Source organism: Salarias fasciatus, chromosome 16 (assembly GCF_902148845.1).
Source record: "Salarias fasciatus chromosome 16, fSalaFa1.1, whole genome shotgun sequence".
Taxonomy (NCBI): Eukaryota; Metazoa; Chordata; class Actinopteri; order Blenniiformes; family Blenniidae; genus Salarias; species Salarias fasciatus.
Window position 1 is genome coordinate 9,788,328 of NC_043760.1, and position 15,456 is coordinate 9,803,783.

Consider the following 15,456-nt stretch of genomic DNA (forward strand, 5'->3'; position numbering starts at 1 on the left):
TACAACTTGGCCCAGAATCAATGATGAGAGAGTGAGATGATTGAACAAATGCTGACAATTACGTTTCAGTGATTAAAAACCTTGCTGGGTGCCCTGCTCCTCAGTACTGTCGTAATAGAAAAAGGTTGACTGAAATGTGTTCTTCATGTTAATGTCCACTGTCCACACTAACTAGACATCTGTGGAATGTCATTGTTGTTGAAATGACTAGTCAGCTGATTAAAAACTGTTTTTAAATGGTAAATGAGCTACACTTATATAGCGCTTTTCACCCTGCACTGACAGAGCCCAAAGCGCTTTACACTGCAGTATCAATTCACCCATTCACACCATACTGGGTGGTGGTAAGCTACTATTGTAGCCACAGCTGCCCTGGGGTAGACTGACGGAAGCGAGGCTGCCAACCTGTGCCATCGACCCCTAAATGTTTGACAAGGTGTTGGTCTAATAGGTGCTTTAGATATTTCTCAGTAGTTGCTTTAGATTTGTGTGCCGTGCTTCCAATGATGTGAACCTCCTGCTTCACCACCTTCCAGCGATGCTGATATCTGTTGATTTTGGAGGCTCCTTGAACCAAATGATGCAACCTCCGAGTTTTGGTCCAAATCATTTGTTTAATGGTTGTCTAATTTTTGCAGTCCTGCAACATGTTTCAAACCACGATGTGCGACGGGCGTAGCAGGATTAGGGATGGGTACCGCTTAACGGTACCTCAGAGGTAGCGACCGAAAAACTTCAGTATATACTGGTACCGAACAAGAGACGTGCGTACGGGTATCAGTTTCGGTTCTTAAAGTGGCTGCGCGGTCAATAAACATGCTTCGTTTCCCAAAATGTGCGGAAACGATCGTAAAGTTCTTATCTTTTACTGAAAAAACGGTGCATCGCATCATTGAACATATTACCACGTCTTGCCTGCTCACACTTTTTCTAACAACAAGCAGAGAGAGCCTGCAGCGGCTGCGGCGCCCTTCTTCCTCTGTGGTGTCTGTGTAAAATAAGGTTGAACATGCAAACAGCACATCTAGTGGTATGCAGTCATGCAGTCATGGTGTCGTCTGTGCGCCGTGAAGGCAGGTACCAAAAAAAGTACTGTTCAGGAACCGGTACTGTACGTGAGGTATCGAAAAAATACTTGTACCCGAAAAATATCTAACGGTACCCAGCCCTAGTCAGGAGTTTGTATGTTTGGCGTGCCGTCACAGCTCTGCCACTCTTTTCAGAATCCAAAGAAAGTTTTCCTTTTGCTTTTCACCTCCATCAAAATTGGTCAATACACTGGATTCTTGCTTCTGTGTCATGCTGATTGTTGCTTCACGTTCTAAAGCATTTTCATTCGTTGGTGAATTGAACATGAGCTACAACGATGAATATCATCATGTTTGTCTTGTTTGTGTTGGAGACTCTTGACCTTGTGAGTCCATAGCATCCTTCACACTATCAGCCAGTGAGCTCACAAGTTCTCCTTGCTTGAAACAAGGAACAATTTTACAAGGAAAAGGCATTAACCGTCAGTTCTTTTCCGCCTTCAATTCTAACCTGTATTTTTCTCCCCGTGTCTCTCTGCAGGACCTGGGTGGAGTGAGTCCTCCTCAGAGGAACTGGAAGGGCATCGCCATCGCTCTGCTGGTCATCCTCGTGGTCTGCTCCCTCATCACCATGTCGGTCATCCTCCTCACACCAGGTAACCGTCAGTCAGACCGAATCCTCCTGCACCTGGAATTCAGCTCCACTGCGAATAAAGAAACAAGGCTACAGGTTCAGAACAATATCTACTGAACCAAAAAAACATAGCTCAGCCAAAATGTCATGAACAGTGACAGGAGAAGTGATCAACACGGATTATTTCAACGCTGCAGCATCCGCTAATGCAGAATTTGTCAAATACATGGTGTGCAGGATGGCAGTGCAGACATCGTTTCATTTACAGTAACTGCTAATAAAGGTGTTGAAGAAGCAACATGAGCGTCAAAGTCAAAGCGTGAAGGTGAATTTGATAAAATGCGCAGCGTGTCAAGACAAGAGGATGTTTGTTTGGACATTTGCATCAGTTCAAACTGAACTCTTAGTTTAGGTTCTCAGCCCCCCCAACAAGACTAATTCACAACAACATGTGCTTGAAAGTACTTTTCCCCTGTTTTTATAGATTTTTTTAATGTTTTACTTATGGCTGTGGTTTTCTTTTATTTACAGTTTTATAGTTATCATTGTGTCAATAATCCCCTCATAGATGTCCTGAACCACTGACTGAACTGTGGTAATCTGTGTTTCTTTGCACTATGCGTTCAGTATTTACTCTAATTAAGACTCTGATGATTTGGAACCATTTAACCTTTAGCGACTTTGCTTTTGAGTACTGGTATGGGTAAATAGATTTTCCCGTGTGAGATCTTCAGCACCCTGTTTCTTTGGCACCCCTAGAAAGCCATGATGAGACTTTTTTTTTTTTTAAACCTGGAAGTCGCTGTTATTTTCCAGGCGGCTGCGTTTGTTTGTTGTTGACAGTGTCCACAGCCAGAGCTTCACTTATCTCGCCGAGCGTCACTGTTTGGATTCAGCGTCTACTCCCTGATTAGCCCTGTTTCCAGCTCTTCGGAGAGCGTGCGGGTGATGTAAGTGTGGGTAATGTGGTGGAGCGTCTGCCTGAAAAGCAGGAGAAAGATCAAACAGATTCAGCTTTGAAATATTCTGCATGCATCACATCCTGTGCTGAGGGTTTACCAGCTCATCAGCAGCATTTGTCTCTTCGGATGCCTCTCACCCTGTGTACCTGATGGAAACTCTTTCTTCATTCATATGTAAAAGCCACCGGCCGCACCGCCACACTCTCCCCTGGTAGATTCCACGCTTGGTTAGGCTTTCATTGCCTTCATAAACAAACATGCTGCACGGAGTTATCAAGGAAAGCCAATATGGCTGACATTCAGAACGACTTGGCCCCCGCTATTCCGCTCACAATCAGCAGCTGTCCCATTCACAAGGAGCTTACTACTGGCATGTTCTCTCTGCTGAAGGCAAAACATCCCATAATTAAAAATCAAACATTTCCAGAGGCCGCGCTGGAACGGTTCGAGAGTTTTTCTAGCCCAGCGACGATCGCGTTAATGAAGGTGTGCAAAGCCGCTGTGACAGACACCGTGTCTCTTCTTTATTAAATGAAACTCCTCCAGGTAACCTGTGTCTGACATCTGGATTTAAATTGCTGCTGATATGCTGCTCAGGTTAGCTTAATAAACAGAGCAGTCATGGGATTTGTTGCAATTAGTTCATTTTTGCTGGTTAAACAGTTAATCAAGATCATGAATGTGGCAAATATGTGCTTTACAACAGGATTTTATTTCCTGTTTTTAACATGTGCCGGCAGAAAGCCTGATCTGTGAGCCGATTAGCAGGAATAATCCAGCGATCGAAGGATGCCTTTTCTGAGTTAGACTTCTTTTCATTTAGAGATGTATATAAAATTAACGGAGATCAGAACTACTATGAACTTCATAAAATGCACATTTCCATTGTGAGTGATACTGCGGTCAATTAAAATACAGTTAACTAGAACAGTTATCAACAGTTGCAGAATATCTATGAAGATTATTGGAAAGTAAATAATAAGTATGAGGAGTGTTCTGCTTTTAATCAAGCATGGATTCCAACAACTTTTAACAAATACAACTTATCATGTGAAAAATATACAGGAGTTTAGATTCACATAAAAATTACTACTTGGTATGTGACAAGAGTGTATGAGAAGTTTGCTGAGAGACTTTAAGACCATTTACCCTTTTTTTTTAGGGATATCAGTTTAATAGTTTGTTCACAGCAGGAGGTCAGCATGTGTTTGTTTTTTCATTTATTGCACAGACTCACGCCATCCTGTGGTACAAAGCGGTATTACGTGATGCTAGCTGGCTTGCAGACTAATTTCAATGCATATCGACACAGTTACACAAATCAATTTCATTTTAAATACTATTTGTTGATTTAAATTGTGATTATTTTGGTTGTATGAGTAAATTTCATACATTTTCTCCCCATGAATTGCACCTTTACTGTCATTTATTTGTACTATTTAAAAAAAAAAGCTTCCTGTCAAGAATTTCCTACGTGTGAAGTCTATGGATTTATCAAATTTCTTTGTTCTGCAGTGTAAGAAATTCACTTAACCAACGAAATGTCTAAAAAAGATGAACTTTTATCAATATTTGTGATGTTTGCTGAGTTAGAATGATGATTATGAGCTTCATCGTTTTGACCCGGCTGACTTATTGTTCAGGCTTTATTTCTGGTACTGAAGGGAAAACGCATTTATTACTGTCAGATCTCTCGGTTCAGCTCGCAGTATTTTGTTTTACTTTCACTATTCCACTTGTCCTTGTGCCCGGCCCTGTAAATCTGAAAGCTTTCTCTCTGAAACATGAAATGCTGTGTTACTATGAACTCTTGTTCTTGGATGGTGACTCGCCGAGTTCAGATATTCAGCTGTCAGTGAAACATCTGAATCAAGAAATGCTGGAGGTTTATTTCCGTCTGGCTTTTGCCTCGCAGAAGCCATGTTTGACAATCAGAAAACAATTCATTGCTTCCGTTTTTTTTTTTTTTCTTTGCAGCTGACAACCAAGCTGGAAGTGACACCAAACTGATGGTGGAGGATTTGTTCAAACCAGAGTTCAAGGTCCACGACCCGGAGGCGAAATGGATCAACGGTGAGTGATGTGCGCAGGCTGACTGGATCGGCTGAGATTCAGAGCTGGTAAACTGTTGGTACAGTTTGCATTTTTTGTTGTAGAATGAAAACAAAGCAGTTTGTTTTTGAGAAGTGCTTTTGGGGCCACTGTTTGACTGGATAACAACACAATGTCCCGAAGACTGCAAACTGATTGTAGAAATACTGATTCTATGAAAAAAGACTTTAATTACTACAAACAGTGGTGATAAAGGTCACTAGAAATGTAATCAAATGCAGTCAGAGTAGTTCCTGAGTGTTTCTGTTAAATTGTGTGTCTATGGGATTGTGTTTGTGTTGTTTCTAAGGAGGGATTTGGTACTCAAAATATCCTGAATACATTTATTAAAGGAGATAATATATCAAGTCATGAAGTGATCTTTCCACTTAATCCAATCCATCGACCAGCTAACAGTAGAAAACCAGGCCATCAAAAACATGAATGATCAGAAGGAAACCAGTTCGTACGGTGAAAACCTGCTGCTAGCTGGTGTTTGACTGCAATAAGAGACTCGGACGACCACGACATAAAGAGATCAGCCGTAACATTAAGGTCACTGATGGATGAAATGAAAGAAACACTTACGGCCCGATTCACAAAGATCCTATTTAAAGCGTGCTCAGCCACAGTGAGACTCCAATAGATTGTAATTTCAGTTTATGAGCGTTTTGTAGGTGATTTACCAGGAATAACACGAGCATGCTTTAGACTCTGTTCACATGAGTAGAATCTGGAAATGCTATCACTTTCATTTGCTTGTGTTGACCATGGGGTGATTGAACAGAGCGCTGAGCCACCACAAACAATATCGGAGCATCACAGCAAATCAGGCTCCAAAGAAAAATGCAAATGTATGGAGATGATCAAGTTAAAATTAAAGGTGCATCGCAAAATGTATTATGATAAAGTCTGTCAATAAAAGACACAGTGGGCCAGGACAATTTTCTGAAGCCAACTTCTTCTGTTGCCGATGCACCAAAACACGGTCCAGGTTGTTTCAGAAAGCCAGTTCAGTGCTGCTCCACCTGGTGGCTCGGAGGTGACACTACATCAGTAGAGGCATGTAGCACGAGACTCGTCGTGGTGTTAGTTCTTTGCACAGACACACGGAGCCAGCTCACATTTAGCTGCTTATTCTTATTAGCATACCGTCCTCCTTTCTGCCGAGGCGAGGCGGCCTCCTCATCAGTCCCAGGACGCTGCTGTGAGAGGCCAGTGGTCCCTGATGGGACTCAGGTGTGTCAGGTGTGTTGTGTTACCTCTCCCCTCAGCACCTCCCTCCACCGCCTCATCCCCTCTTGGTCACACCCCCCTACCACAACGTTTTACTCTTGTGGTAAATTAGGGTAGACGTGGTGACAAACGTGTGATTTTAGATTCATTGAAGGATTTTCAGCATATTTTCATCACGGCTGTTTTCTTCACGCCGGGTTCCAAGTATAGAAATATCCCGAGAGGACACTCAGCGAAAGCCCCGCGAAGGGTTAAATGAGGCTTTCCCTCACATCTGCTTCTGAAAATGCAAATGTTTGGATGTATTTTTCCCCGTCTCTGTATCCTTATTTACATTGTATTGATTCCTTATTTGCCTGAAGCGGGATCATACGCTCAGCCTGGAAAGCCTCGCTGGAAATAAACCACATCAAGTCAAGTGCAAGTGAATCAGATTATGGTTTGCTTTGACTGGGGGGGGACGATAACGATACCTCCAAGGGAGGGGGGCGTCGCGCCCCGTCTGCCTCCCCTCCTGCGGATTAGCGTGTTTGTTTTGTCTCTGGTTGCCGACACCCCGAGCGCTGAGGGGAGCAGGCGAGGCCCTTTCTGCCCGTCAATATTTCATTCCTGGGTGACATTTTTCCACTATCTCCGCCACGCCATCTCATTCCCCCAACTGACCTCCGGCTAGACGGAGGGAGCGGCGGCGCGGCCGCGACGAGGCAGTCAGAAAAGTCAGCTTTAGAGGGCAGCTCATGGATGGATGGACGGGGTAAAATAGACCCCCAGACAAATGGGAGCAGATAACAGACAGACGGCAGCGAGAGGCAAGATTGATCACTCGGATTCACAGCAAAAATTAGATTTTTTTTTTTTTTTTTTTTTTTCCTCTCCAAAGGCTTTTCGCTCAATGCTCAGTCTGTGTCTACATTGAAGATAAACAGGTGTAGAATGTTATCCAGCGGTTAATGAGTGTAAATAACATGCAGGAGTCTGTTTGCTAACATACGTGTTATAATTACAGGAGGCTAAAATAAACTGCTGTCCCAGCGGGTACGCGCATTTAATTAATGTGTGAATAGTGATTGGCATTGAAAACATAAGACTTCGTAATCAGTGGTTTAATCAAGGAAAAGAAAACACAATATTGGCTCAAGAAGTCCTTTGATGTACAACCAAGACTCCAGAAAATATATTTTCAATGGAAAAATGTGAACTCACAAGACTAAAAACATCCCACTGATCCTGTAAAGGACCAACTTTCAACCACTTTAACAGCTTGCGACCTTTCATACACAATACTTGGCAGTGGACAAAGTGAAGTTTCTGCTTTAAAAAAAAAACAACAGAAACAGTAAATCATAGTAAATAGTTCTAATGGACAATAACAATGTCTGCCTCACGACTCCCAGTCAATAGTCATTTCACCAAGCATCAAATATGTAATACGCTACTATGTTGCCTCCCAGTACATTCTGAATACAGAACTGCAGCGACTACGTATCTTAGAAACACCACATTTCTGTCACCCGGCACTTTTTCCCAGCTCTGAGATGCTCGAACACGGCGAGCATGTTTTGATTGTTTGCAGCTCGGTGAATCAGCATCTTTAAACAAGTCGCAGAGGTCACCGCTGCACAGCGATCGCACTATAAATAATAGAGTTTTTCAGCTCATGCATCACTGTGCATCGTTCCACGCGATGCTGGTTGTTTTCTGTCTTTCAAGCCGCTTGCAGAATGTCACTCGCCGACGCGGCGGCCTGACATTTCCCTGCACTGCCGCTCGCCATCGTTCTGATGCAGCTCAGTTTGTTATTGATGAGATCCTGAAAACAGATTATGGAGAGGCGCCCGCTCAATGCTGCATGTGAGGAAAAAGAGATGAACGCACGCACTTCGTGCGGCGGTTTCTTGTAAAGGCATGCATGCACACAAATAATAAGTGTGTGTTATTGAGATGGTGACATTGAGCTGCTGTCTCCTGTGATTCAGTACACCGGAGTGTGTTGGTTTTATTAAACTTTCCAAGCCACAAATACTGTAATAGAATTAGCAGACAGTTTTATTCGGTCTTCTTATTTCCCCTGTGTGTGAAAAACACTCAGTCATTCATGGCTTTTCATATGAGTTTCTGTCTGTATCGGTCTTGTGCTGATCAACACATCACAAATGTCCTGCTGATGCCGTGATTTTAAACACAATAATTAATGTCGCATATTATCATTCATACAGTTCCAAGTGCTTTTTAAGGTCACATAACACCACAAACGCATCGCCATCAACATCAACATCAACACGCACAAAACACTGATAAATCTTTCCACGTACTGATCAATAATCTGCACATTCAAAACAGAAGTTCAACTGTGATAGAAAAGTGCAAATATGTGTGGTTAGTCATGAAAAGTTGCATGACTGATTGTGCAAAAAAATCGAAATTAAATGAACGGAATAATCATTTCTTAGCTGGTGACAGACGGTATGTTTTGTAAAAACTCACCAACGTTCAGCTGCAGGGTGGATTTCTACAGTCAGGCACCGTTTAGCTCCACAATCGTTTCCAGTAAAAATCGTTGCGTTTTGATGATCTGTTTTCACAACAACGGTGCTCAAATTTTTTGAGAATGGCTTCCAAGGTCAGAATTTTTTTTAAAAATGCTCCTCTGTCACCGTGGAAACCGACTCCGCCGTCATGTAAACATGGAAAAACTCAACACCCCTCCTTGCACATGGGCACCACGGCAGGAGCTGTCGGTTCTTCTGCATTCTGCGGTCTGTGGGAAAAGATACAGTATTGGGTTCAAAACATGCAACTTTTCTGAAAAGAACATGCAAAAAAGACGAGTTGTCAAATGAAATATTGTCGTGTGAACTCAGAGTCAGAGATGTTCACATGCTGAAATAAACAAAGGTCGAACATGAATAATTGGGAGAATTGGAAATAAAGATACAAGGTCGTCAGATATCGGCTCTAAATATGATTTATACTACTGCTGCAGAAGTCAGGATGTCATCTGAAAAGCCACTGCATGAATTATCTTCATTCATTCTTGTATTTTTATTCAGCATTGCAACTCATAATGATGACTTTTTTAAAGTCCAATTAAATTAAATTAATTTGTTGCATTTATTCTACATATTTTTTATTGTCCAACAGACATATTTTTACTTTGGAAAAGCTTTAGTTTTCCTCACAATACTGCGTCTTTTATTGAATTCATACTGTGCAATAAAATCCACATCATATCAAAATTCTTCTGTCAGATCAGCTGCACAGGATCAGCTTACAGCTATTACAAAGTCATAACAAGTAGCACTAGTAGCATAAATCTGGAACAAAATCAAGAATCAATCAATCAAAGCAACAGGTTTCAAGCAAAAGTCAGTTATAATAGTTAAGTTGTAATTCCCAAATACTTGAAAATTAACTCTTCTTTCAATATGGCCTCACAGCCAGAAGCACTGAAGTCTTACTCTGTGAAGTTTTCATGTTCTCCTTGAGTATTTACGTGTTTATATCTGGGTACATCGGCTTCCTTGAGGAGGAAAGTGGACAGTTTTTAGAGAACAGTCGAATCAGACTGGCTGTGAACAGACCGTGTGAAAACTGCACTGTGGGTTCAGAAAGAATTTCTGGTCTTCATATTCACTCACTGTACTCTCCCAAAGTTCTTCAATGACTTTTTAAGGTCTGTGTGTGTTTGTGTTTGTGTTTGTGTGTGTGTACACCTCTCGGCTCCCACTAATCATTGCTCACCTCGATAAACAGAAAGTACTACAGTAATCTCCCCAAATCCGTTATTGAGCCTGGAGCCGTCGATACTGTTTACCTCAAACAAATGAGCACTTGACTCCAGTGGGCTAGTCGCATCTGCTCGGCGTGTCGCCGCTCCTCATTCACTCATTCACTCGTCTTTCTCACTGCTTTCATCTCAGACATTGTTATTAGGCGACCAGCAGACAGTTTTAGTTTGCGGCCCCCACAGAGGTTTCATTATGTCAAAATGCTGTTGAAATGAAAAGCGCCTCGCTGTGAGAGATCCGGGGTTTTCCCTGTCTGTGTAACCCAGAGGACGACTATGATTTACCTCTTACGGGATCTGTTAACGACTCTCCGTTTGGTGAAAACGTTGCTCACTTGAGCGACTATGGCTACAGCTAAGACTATGGATAAATATACTGGCATCACTTTAACTTTGATTTTTTTACAATGATTTTGGTCATTGCCAACAAAAAGGCCTTTGATGCCAGCTTTGAGTATGACGATGTTGATTATTTCGACCGTGACTTTTGGTTTAAGTATAGTTACAGTTATGATCAGGCCTCTGTCTTTAGTTTGGACTGGGCGTGATGACAGTGAACACAATGAATGATTGCAACTATTTAGTACTAATCTTCAAATTGGGGTCATATTGAGTAGAATACTTGTAATGCACTACACCCAAAAGAGAGTGGTAAATCTACGATGTACCATAGAGGCCAATTACTCCCGTTTTTATTCCGCCGCTGCGTGCTCTCTCTGTATTCACGACCCATACTTTTATATGAAAGCTTCTCTCCACTCAGAATAGGATTTTTATGAGGGTTAATGAGCTTTATTGTATTTCATTGCACTGAAGCAGACAATTGAAAATGGTTCATCAAAGTTCTGATGACACCTCAATCCATATTTGCCAGTTGTGCAGCCGGTATTCCCAACCTTAAATTATTTCAGTGCGAAGGGTTTAAATGACTATTTAAAGCACCCTCAAGCATTTCTAAAGGGGATCCTGAAGGAGCCGAGTGGCAGCGACAGTGCAGAGGTGAAAACAAGGGCAAAACCAAGAAAAACTCACAATGCTTTAGTTGTCGGCGCCGACAGCAGAACGGTAATTGGGATTGGCCCCAGAGCGAATCCTGTTTCCTGCTGCCTGTAACGTATAACACACCTGCCCTTCCACAAGGTTCTTCCTGCAGGACATGAACTCTGCAATGTCGTCAATGCGATCAGTAAAGAGTTTCTCACCTTTAAATGATTCTCTGTCGGCTTCAGGTTTGCTCATTTAAAGTAGCCGGGGAGCAAATTTTAAGTCATACAATAATCTGAAGTAGCAGAGGGTAAAGAAAACCTGCTAATTAAGCAGGCTTGGAAGAAAAAGTCTTTAAAAGAAACAAAAACTTGGAGAATGAAGGCACCTGATTGACGAACTTGCATTGCATTTCATTAAAAAGATATCTGAGCATGTTGGACTGGACAAAGTGGAATCACAAGTGTGAGTCGTGTCCTCCAAAGCCTGGCACAGGTCGTCCACTGCTTCAAGGAAATAACCAGACCAAGGCAGTGCCAAGAAGAACAGGGGGAAGAGATTTGTTGGGTTGTAGTAACTTCATTAAAACACAAAAGTCCTGAATTCCCATCACGGAATAAGTTGAATGGACACAAAACTATGAGACAGGAGCAGAAAAGAGGTTTGTCTGGAAGTCTTGGCTTGGTTTCTGCTGAAAGACGCACAAGTTCTGCCAATGTCAGCAAATACAAAGCCAAATTATTTCTGGGAAGATGAAGGCCATTTCTCAAACAGAAGGATAAATAAGATGGAATAACTAAAGTTCCCCAGTATTGAACTGGAGAGCTGGCTCAGGTTCATCATTTCTGTAAAGTCTGGAAGGTTGAACTGTCAAAACCTGGAGCTGATGGCAGCCGAGACAGTCTACCGCAGCACAGGTCCAGGATCTGAACATGATGGGGTGAAGGTGATTCTGGAGTCTGTCTGATAGGATAGGGCACGTTGGAAGACAGGAGGCTGTTCTGCCCACAGTTCGAACAACGTTACTCAGCTGAAGTCCAACTGCGTTGCTTTAAGTCTTTTGGGTTTGATGAGAAGGTTACGTTAAGTTTTCAGATTTCAATGAAAAAAAAAATGTAAAAAAAAGAAAAAAAACCTCTCAAACAGTCTGAGATCTTCTGATTAGTCCTTCGGTGGGATGTTTTTCATCATCATGGTGGGAGCTGGATTAATTAAAAAAAAAGAATTCTGACTAATTAGGTTCTTTTCTAATAATGAAACATTTTTTGGATAAATGGATAAATCGATGCATAGAAGAAATAGACATTTATTGACTGTTATTTTTTATTTTTATTTATTTTTTCTAACTTGTAAGGGCTGCACGATGGCGCAATGATTAGCTCTCTAGCCTCACAGCAAGAAAGTCCTGGGTTCAAGTACCCAGGCCGTTGCTCGGGGCCTTTCTGTGTGGAGTTTGCATGTTCTCCCCTTGTTCTCCTGGCTTCTCTCCGGGTACTCCGGCTTCCTCCAATGTTCCAAAAATATGCACGTCAGGTTAATTGGACAAAAGGACTGAGCGGCTTAGAAAATGAATGAATGAATTTACTTTTAATGCAAGACTTTAAATATAGCAGAAAGCGTAGCCTAAACGTTAGCGTGGGGCTACATGCGGTGGTGCGGTGGTCCCATGAGGCAGGTCGGGACCTGGAGCAGGTACCGACCTGCCTCTGGATCCTGGTGGACTGTTGAGGATTTTTGGAGCTGGACAGACCATCAGACTGATGAACTGATATTTTAATGGGTAAACACGCGTCCCTCTCTTAAGGTGTGCAGACCCGCTGGCCTGGAAAACGCCGGCTGAATCTCATCCGTATTGGCACGAGCGCCACAGCCAATAACTCCAACACGATCTCTGCCATCAGCCCCCGCCGCCGCGCCCTCGGCGTGCGGCGCTCACCTTGGCACCGACACGTTTCGTTACTCCTTCTGCGTGGGCCGCGTTTGGCCAACCATTGTTTTTCTTCTGCACCTTTTTATTCTAAATCAGGAGTCTGGCGCGCGGCGTGCGGCTCCTGGCCTGAGCGCCGGGAACTGGGCTGTGACCCAAGCGGCAGTCGGGCGGAGCGTCACGCGCTGGCACGCTCCGACCAAAGTTTGATTTTTATTTTTTATTTTTTTCCCTTCTCCGCACTCGTGGGCGTATTTCACGGCTGTGTGGACTCAAGATAGCGTGCACATTTTCTTAATAAGTATGAAGCCTACAGCCACGGCATGTCAATGACGCATCACGCTCCGATTTGGAGTCGATGTCGGAGCGCTGGCGGCCGCGTTTGTCCCGCCGCGCGGTGACTAATCACTCCATCTTTCAGTTCAGTAGGTCCGCTCGCAACGAGCCATCAACCCACCTTCATTTTCTTTCATTTTCCTAATTAGCTACATGATCACACCAATTAATCTCTATTTCCCCGCCACTTGACGAGGCGGCAGAAGAAATAACAGATCAGCCGCGCTGCTGTCAGCTGCCGGTGATCGGCAAAGTTCTTGGCGACGTGTGCGGCGCAGAAGCGAGGTCTCGGGGAGAAAAGTCGATCCTTTTTTAGCTGTTTTTCTCCTCTCATGCTTTCTGGGGATCACTCTCAGGGGTTAATTAGGAACTGCATGCTCTGGTGCCTCCCATTAATTAACATTAGAGACTCCCCAAGCTGTGCTGGGAACCCGCGCTGAAGCGTCAGTGTGAGGGAAGACTCTGTGCGTGTTTGTGTGTGTGTGCATCTCCTCTGACGTGCACACGCCTGTCAGAGTGTGAAGGTTGTTAATGGCTGCACGCAGATTTTAGCAGCTCTTTAGCTAAAAGTAACCGGACAGAGCTGAATCCTGCTTAGACCAAATATTGTGCTGGAGAAAAGCTGGCTGGTGTGTGTTTGTGTGCGTGTGTATGTGTGTGTGTGTGTGTGTGAAATCCGAGTGCTACCCCTCCCCCCCATTTTCACCCCGCGAATCTCACACTTTTCTCCGTCTTCCATTAAGCCGCCGTTAGCCCGTCCTATTCCGCCGGCTCCTGACATGCCCATTATCGCTGCTTCTGAGCGGTGAAAGACGCTGATTAAAAGGGAAGAGATTGAATTCTCCGCCGTTCTCCGTGTGCCCCGGATCGCTGTGTGCGGCGTCGGAGACGAAGCCCGATTCAGACGCGACCATTACTGCATCAGGAGCCCGACGATTCACTGCTGTGATCCGGACTTTCTGCAGAATAACAGCCTTCAGGTCCAATCGCAGATATTTCAGCATCTGAATATCAACAGAGAGAAACCACAGCGCCCAGAATACAGAATACGTGGAAATATCTGTCTTAATTAACCAATACTGACACAATCCATGGCTGCATCATCTCATGTTGTTGTCTCAGTGGTTGACCGTTACTGTAAAACTACAAAGTCCAGGAGAAAATAGACACTCTTCTCTTAGGTCTTACACTTTGGGGTTACTTTGGCAGGTTTGTTTTGTCCCTGTGCTGTGAGAGCAGACACATTTGCAGGCTGCTGATTCATACCATCACTATAATTCATGCTGATCCGGGCGTTGTTCACCTGTTTGTTCCCTGAGAGCCTGCTCCTCAGGCTGGAACAGGCTGATCACTGATTACTGCAGAGGAATCAGTAATGAAGGAGAAATCATGAAGCGTCGTTGCAGAGCTGCTGTCTCTCTGAACCCACTGCTGTATTATACTGCTGTGAAAACTGTGAATATTTCACCAAACTTCTGTTCACTTTATTTATCCTCAAGTTGGTGTAATTGTATCTACTAATAAACACAAGTGTGTCTTAAACACTTAACACCGTACATTGGTTTGTTGAACCATAAATATCTCTTTCTCAAGATTAACAGCAGATGTAACTGGGACCTTCTGTTTTCTTTTTTTCATAGTTGTTTCAGCTGTTTTTGATAATTTATTTCTGGTTTTTGTACTTTCTATTCATAAGAAATAACTCCAGCTATCATAGATTTAAATCTTTTAATGAGTCGTCATCACATTTTTGAATAAATTACAAGTAATCTTTGCCTTAGTCTCAGTCGTCACTTTACACAGAAAAAGATCAAATACAGATGGCAGACAGGCTGCAAAATGTGTTGCAAATGATCGTTTACACAATGTCTGCAAGGCTGATCGAACTGTGATGAATTCTGTTTCAATGCATTATTGTCTGCATGTCAACACATTTATCCAATCAGACGGAGCCCTGCAGCTCCAGAGTCCCGCCCACTGCTGGAGAGCTCAGCCAGCTCTGAGATGGAGGAAGAGAGAGCAGTGAGCAGCAATAAGGACCAGTCAAGGGAAAACTTCTACATGTGATGGTTTAAAAGAAAAACTGCATGAAAACAGCCAAGGTAGAGTTAATGAGGGGGCAGGAGAAAGAAGACTCAGAATTTGAAAGAAAACTCATCTGAAAATCTTTTTTAAAAAGCCTGTTCGTGGTGGTTTATGTAAGTCCTTCTAAATCAGAACATTGCAAATGAAGGGACACGTCTTTCTCAGAATCAACCAGCTAAAGTCTCACCTTCTAATCTACATTTTATCCTCATGTAATAGTAAACACATTAGAAATATCTTCATTTGTCTCATCAGCTGTAGATTAATGAGGACTTTGAAAACGCATGAGAAAAGCACAATTTTGTGGGTCCGTGTGGATGGACACTTACAAAACCGTTCATCGTGTTAAGTAGTTATATATATAAGATAGAAAGAAGGAAAAGAAT

General features: G+C 43.0%; 1 protein-coding gene across 2 annotated transcripts in view; it reads left to right on the forward strand.

Moving 5' to 3' along the window:
• Positions 1–15,456, forward strand: part of dpp10 (dipeptidyl peptidase like 10) — a 249,493-nt gene that overhangs the window by 148,447 nt on the left and 85,590 nt on the right. For both annotated transcript variants that reach the window (XM_030111148.1, XM_030111149.1), the window contains exons 2-3: positions 1,570–1,684; positions 4,602–4,697. In XM_030111148.1, coding sequence (XP_029967008.1) covers positions 1,570–1,684; positions 4,602–4,697 — 211 coding nt within the window. The remainder of the gene's footprint in view (positions 1–1,569; positions 1,685–4,601; positions 4,698–15,456) is intronic.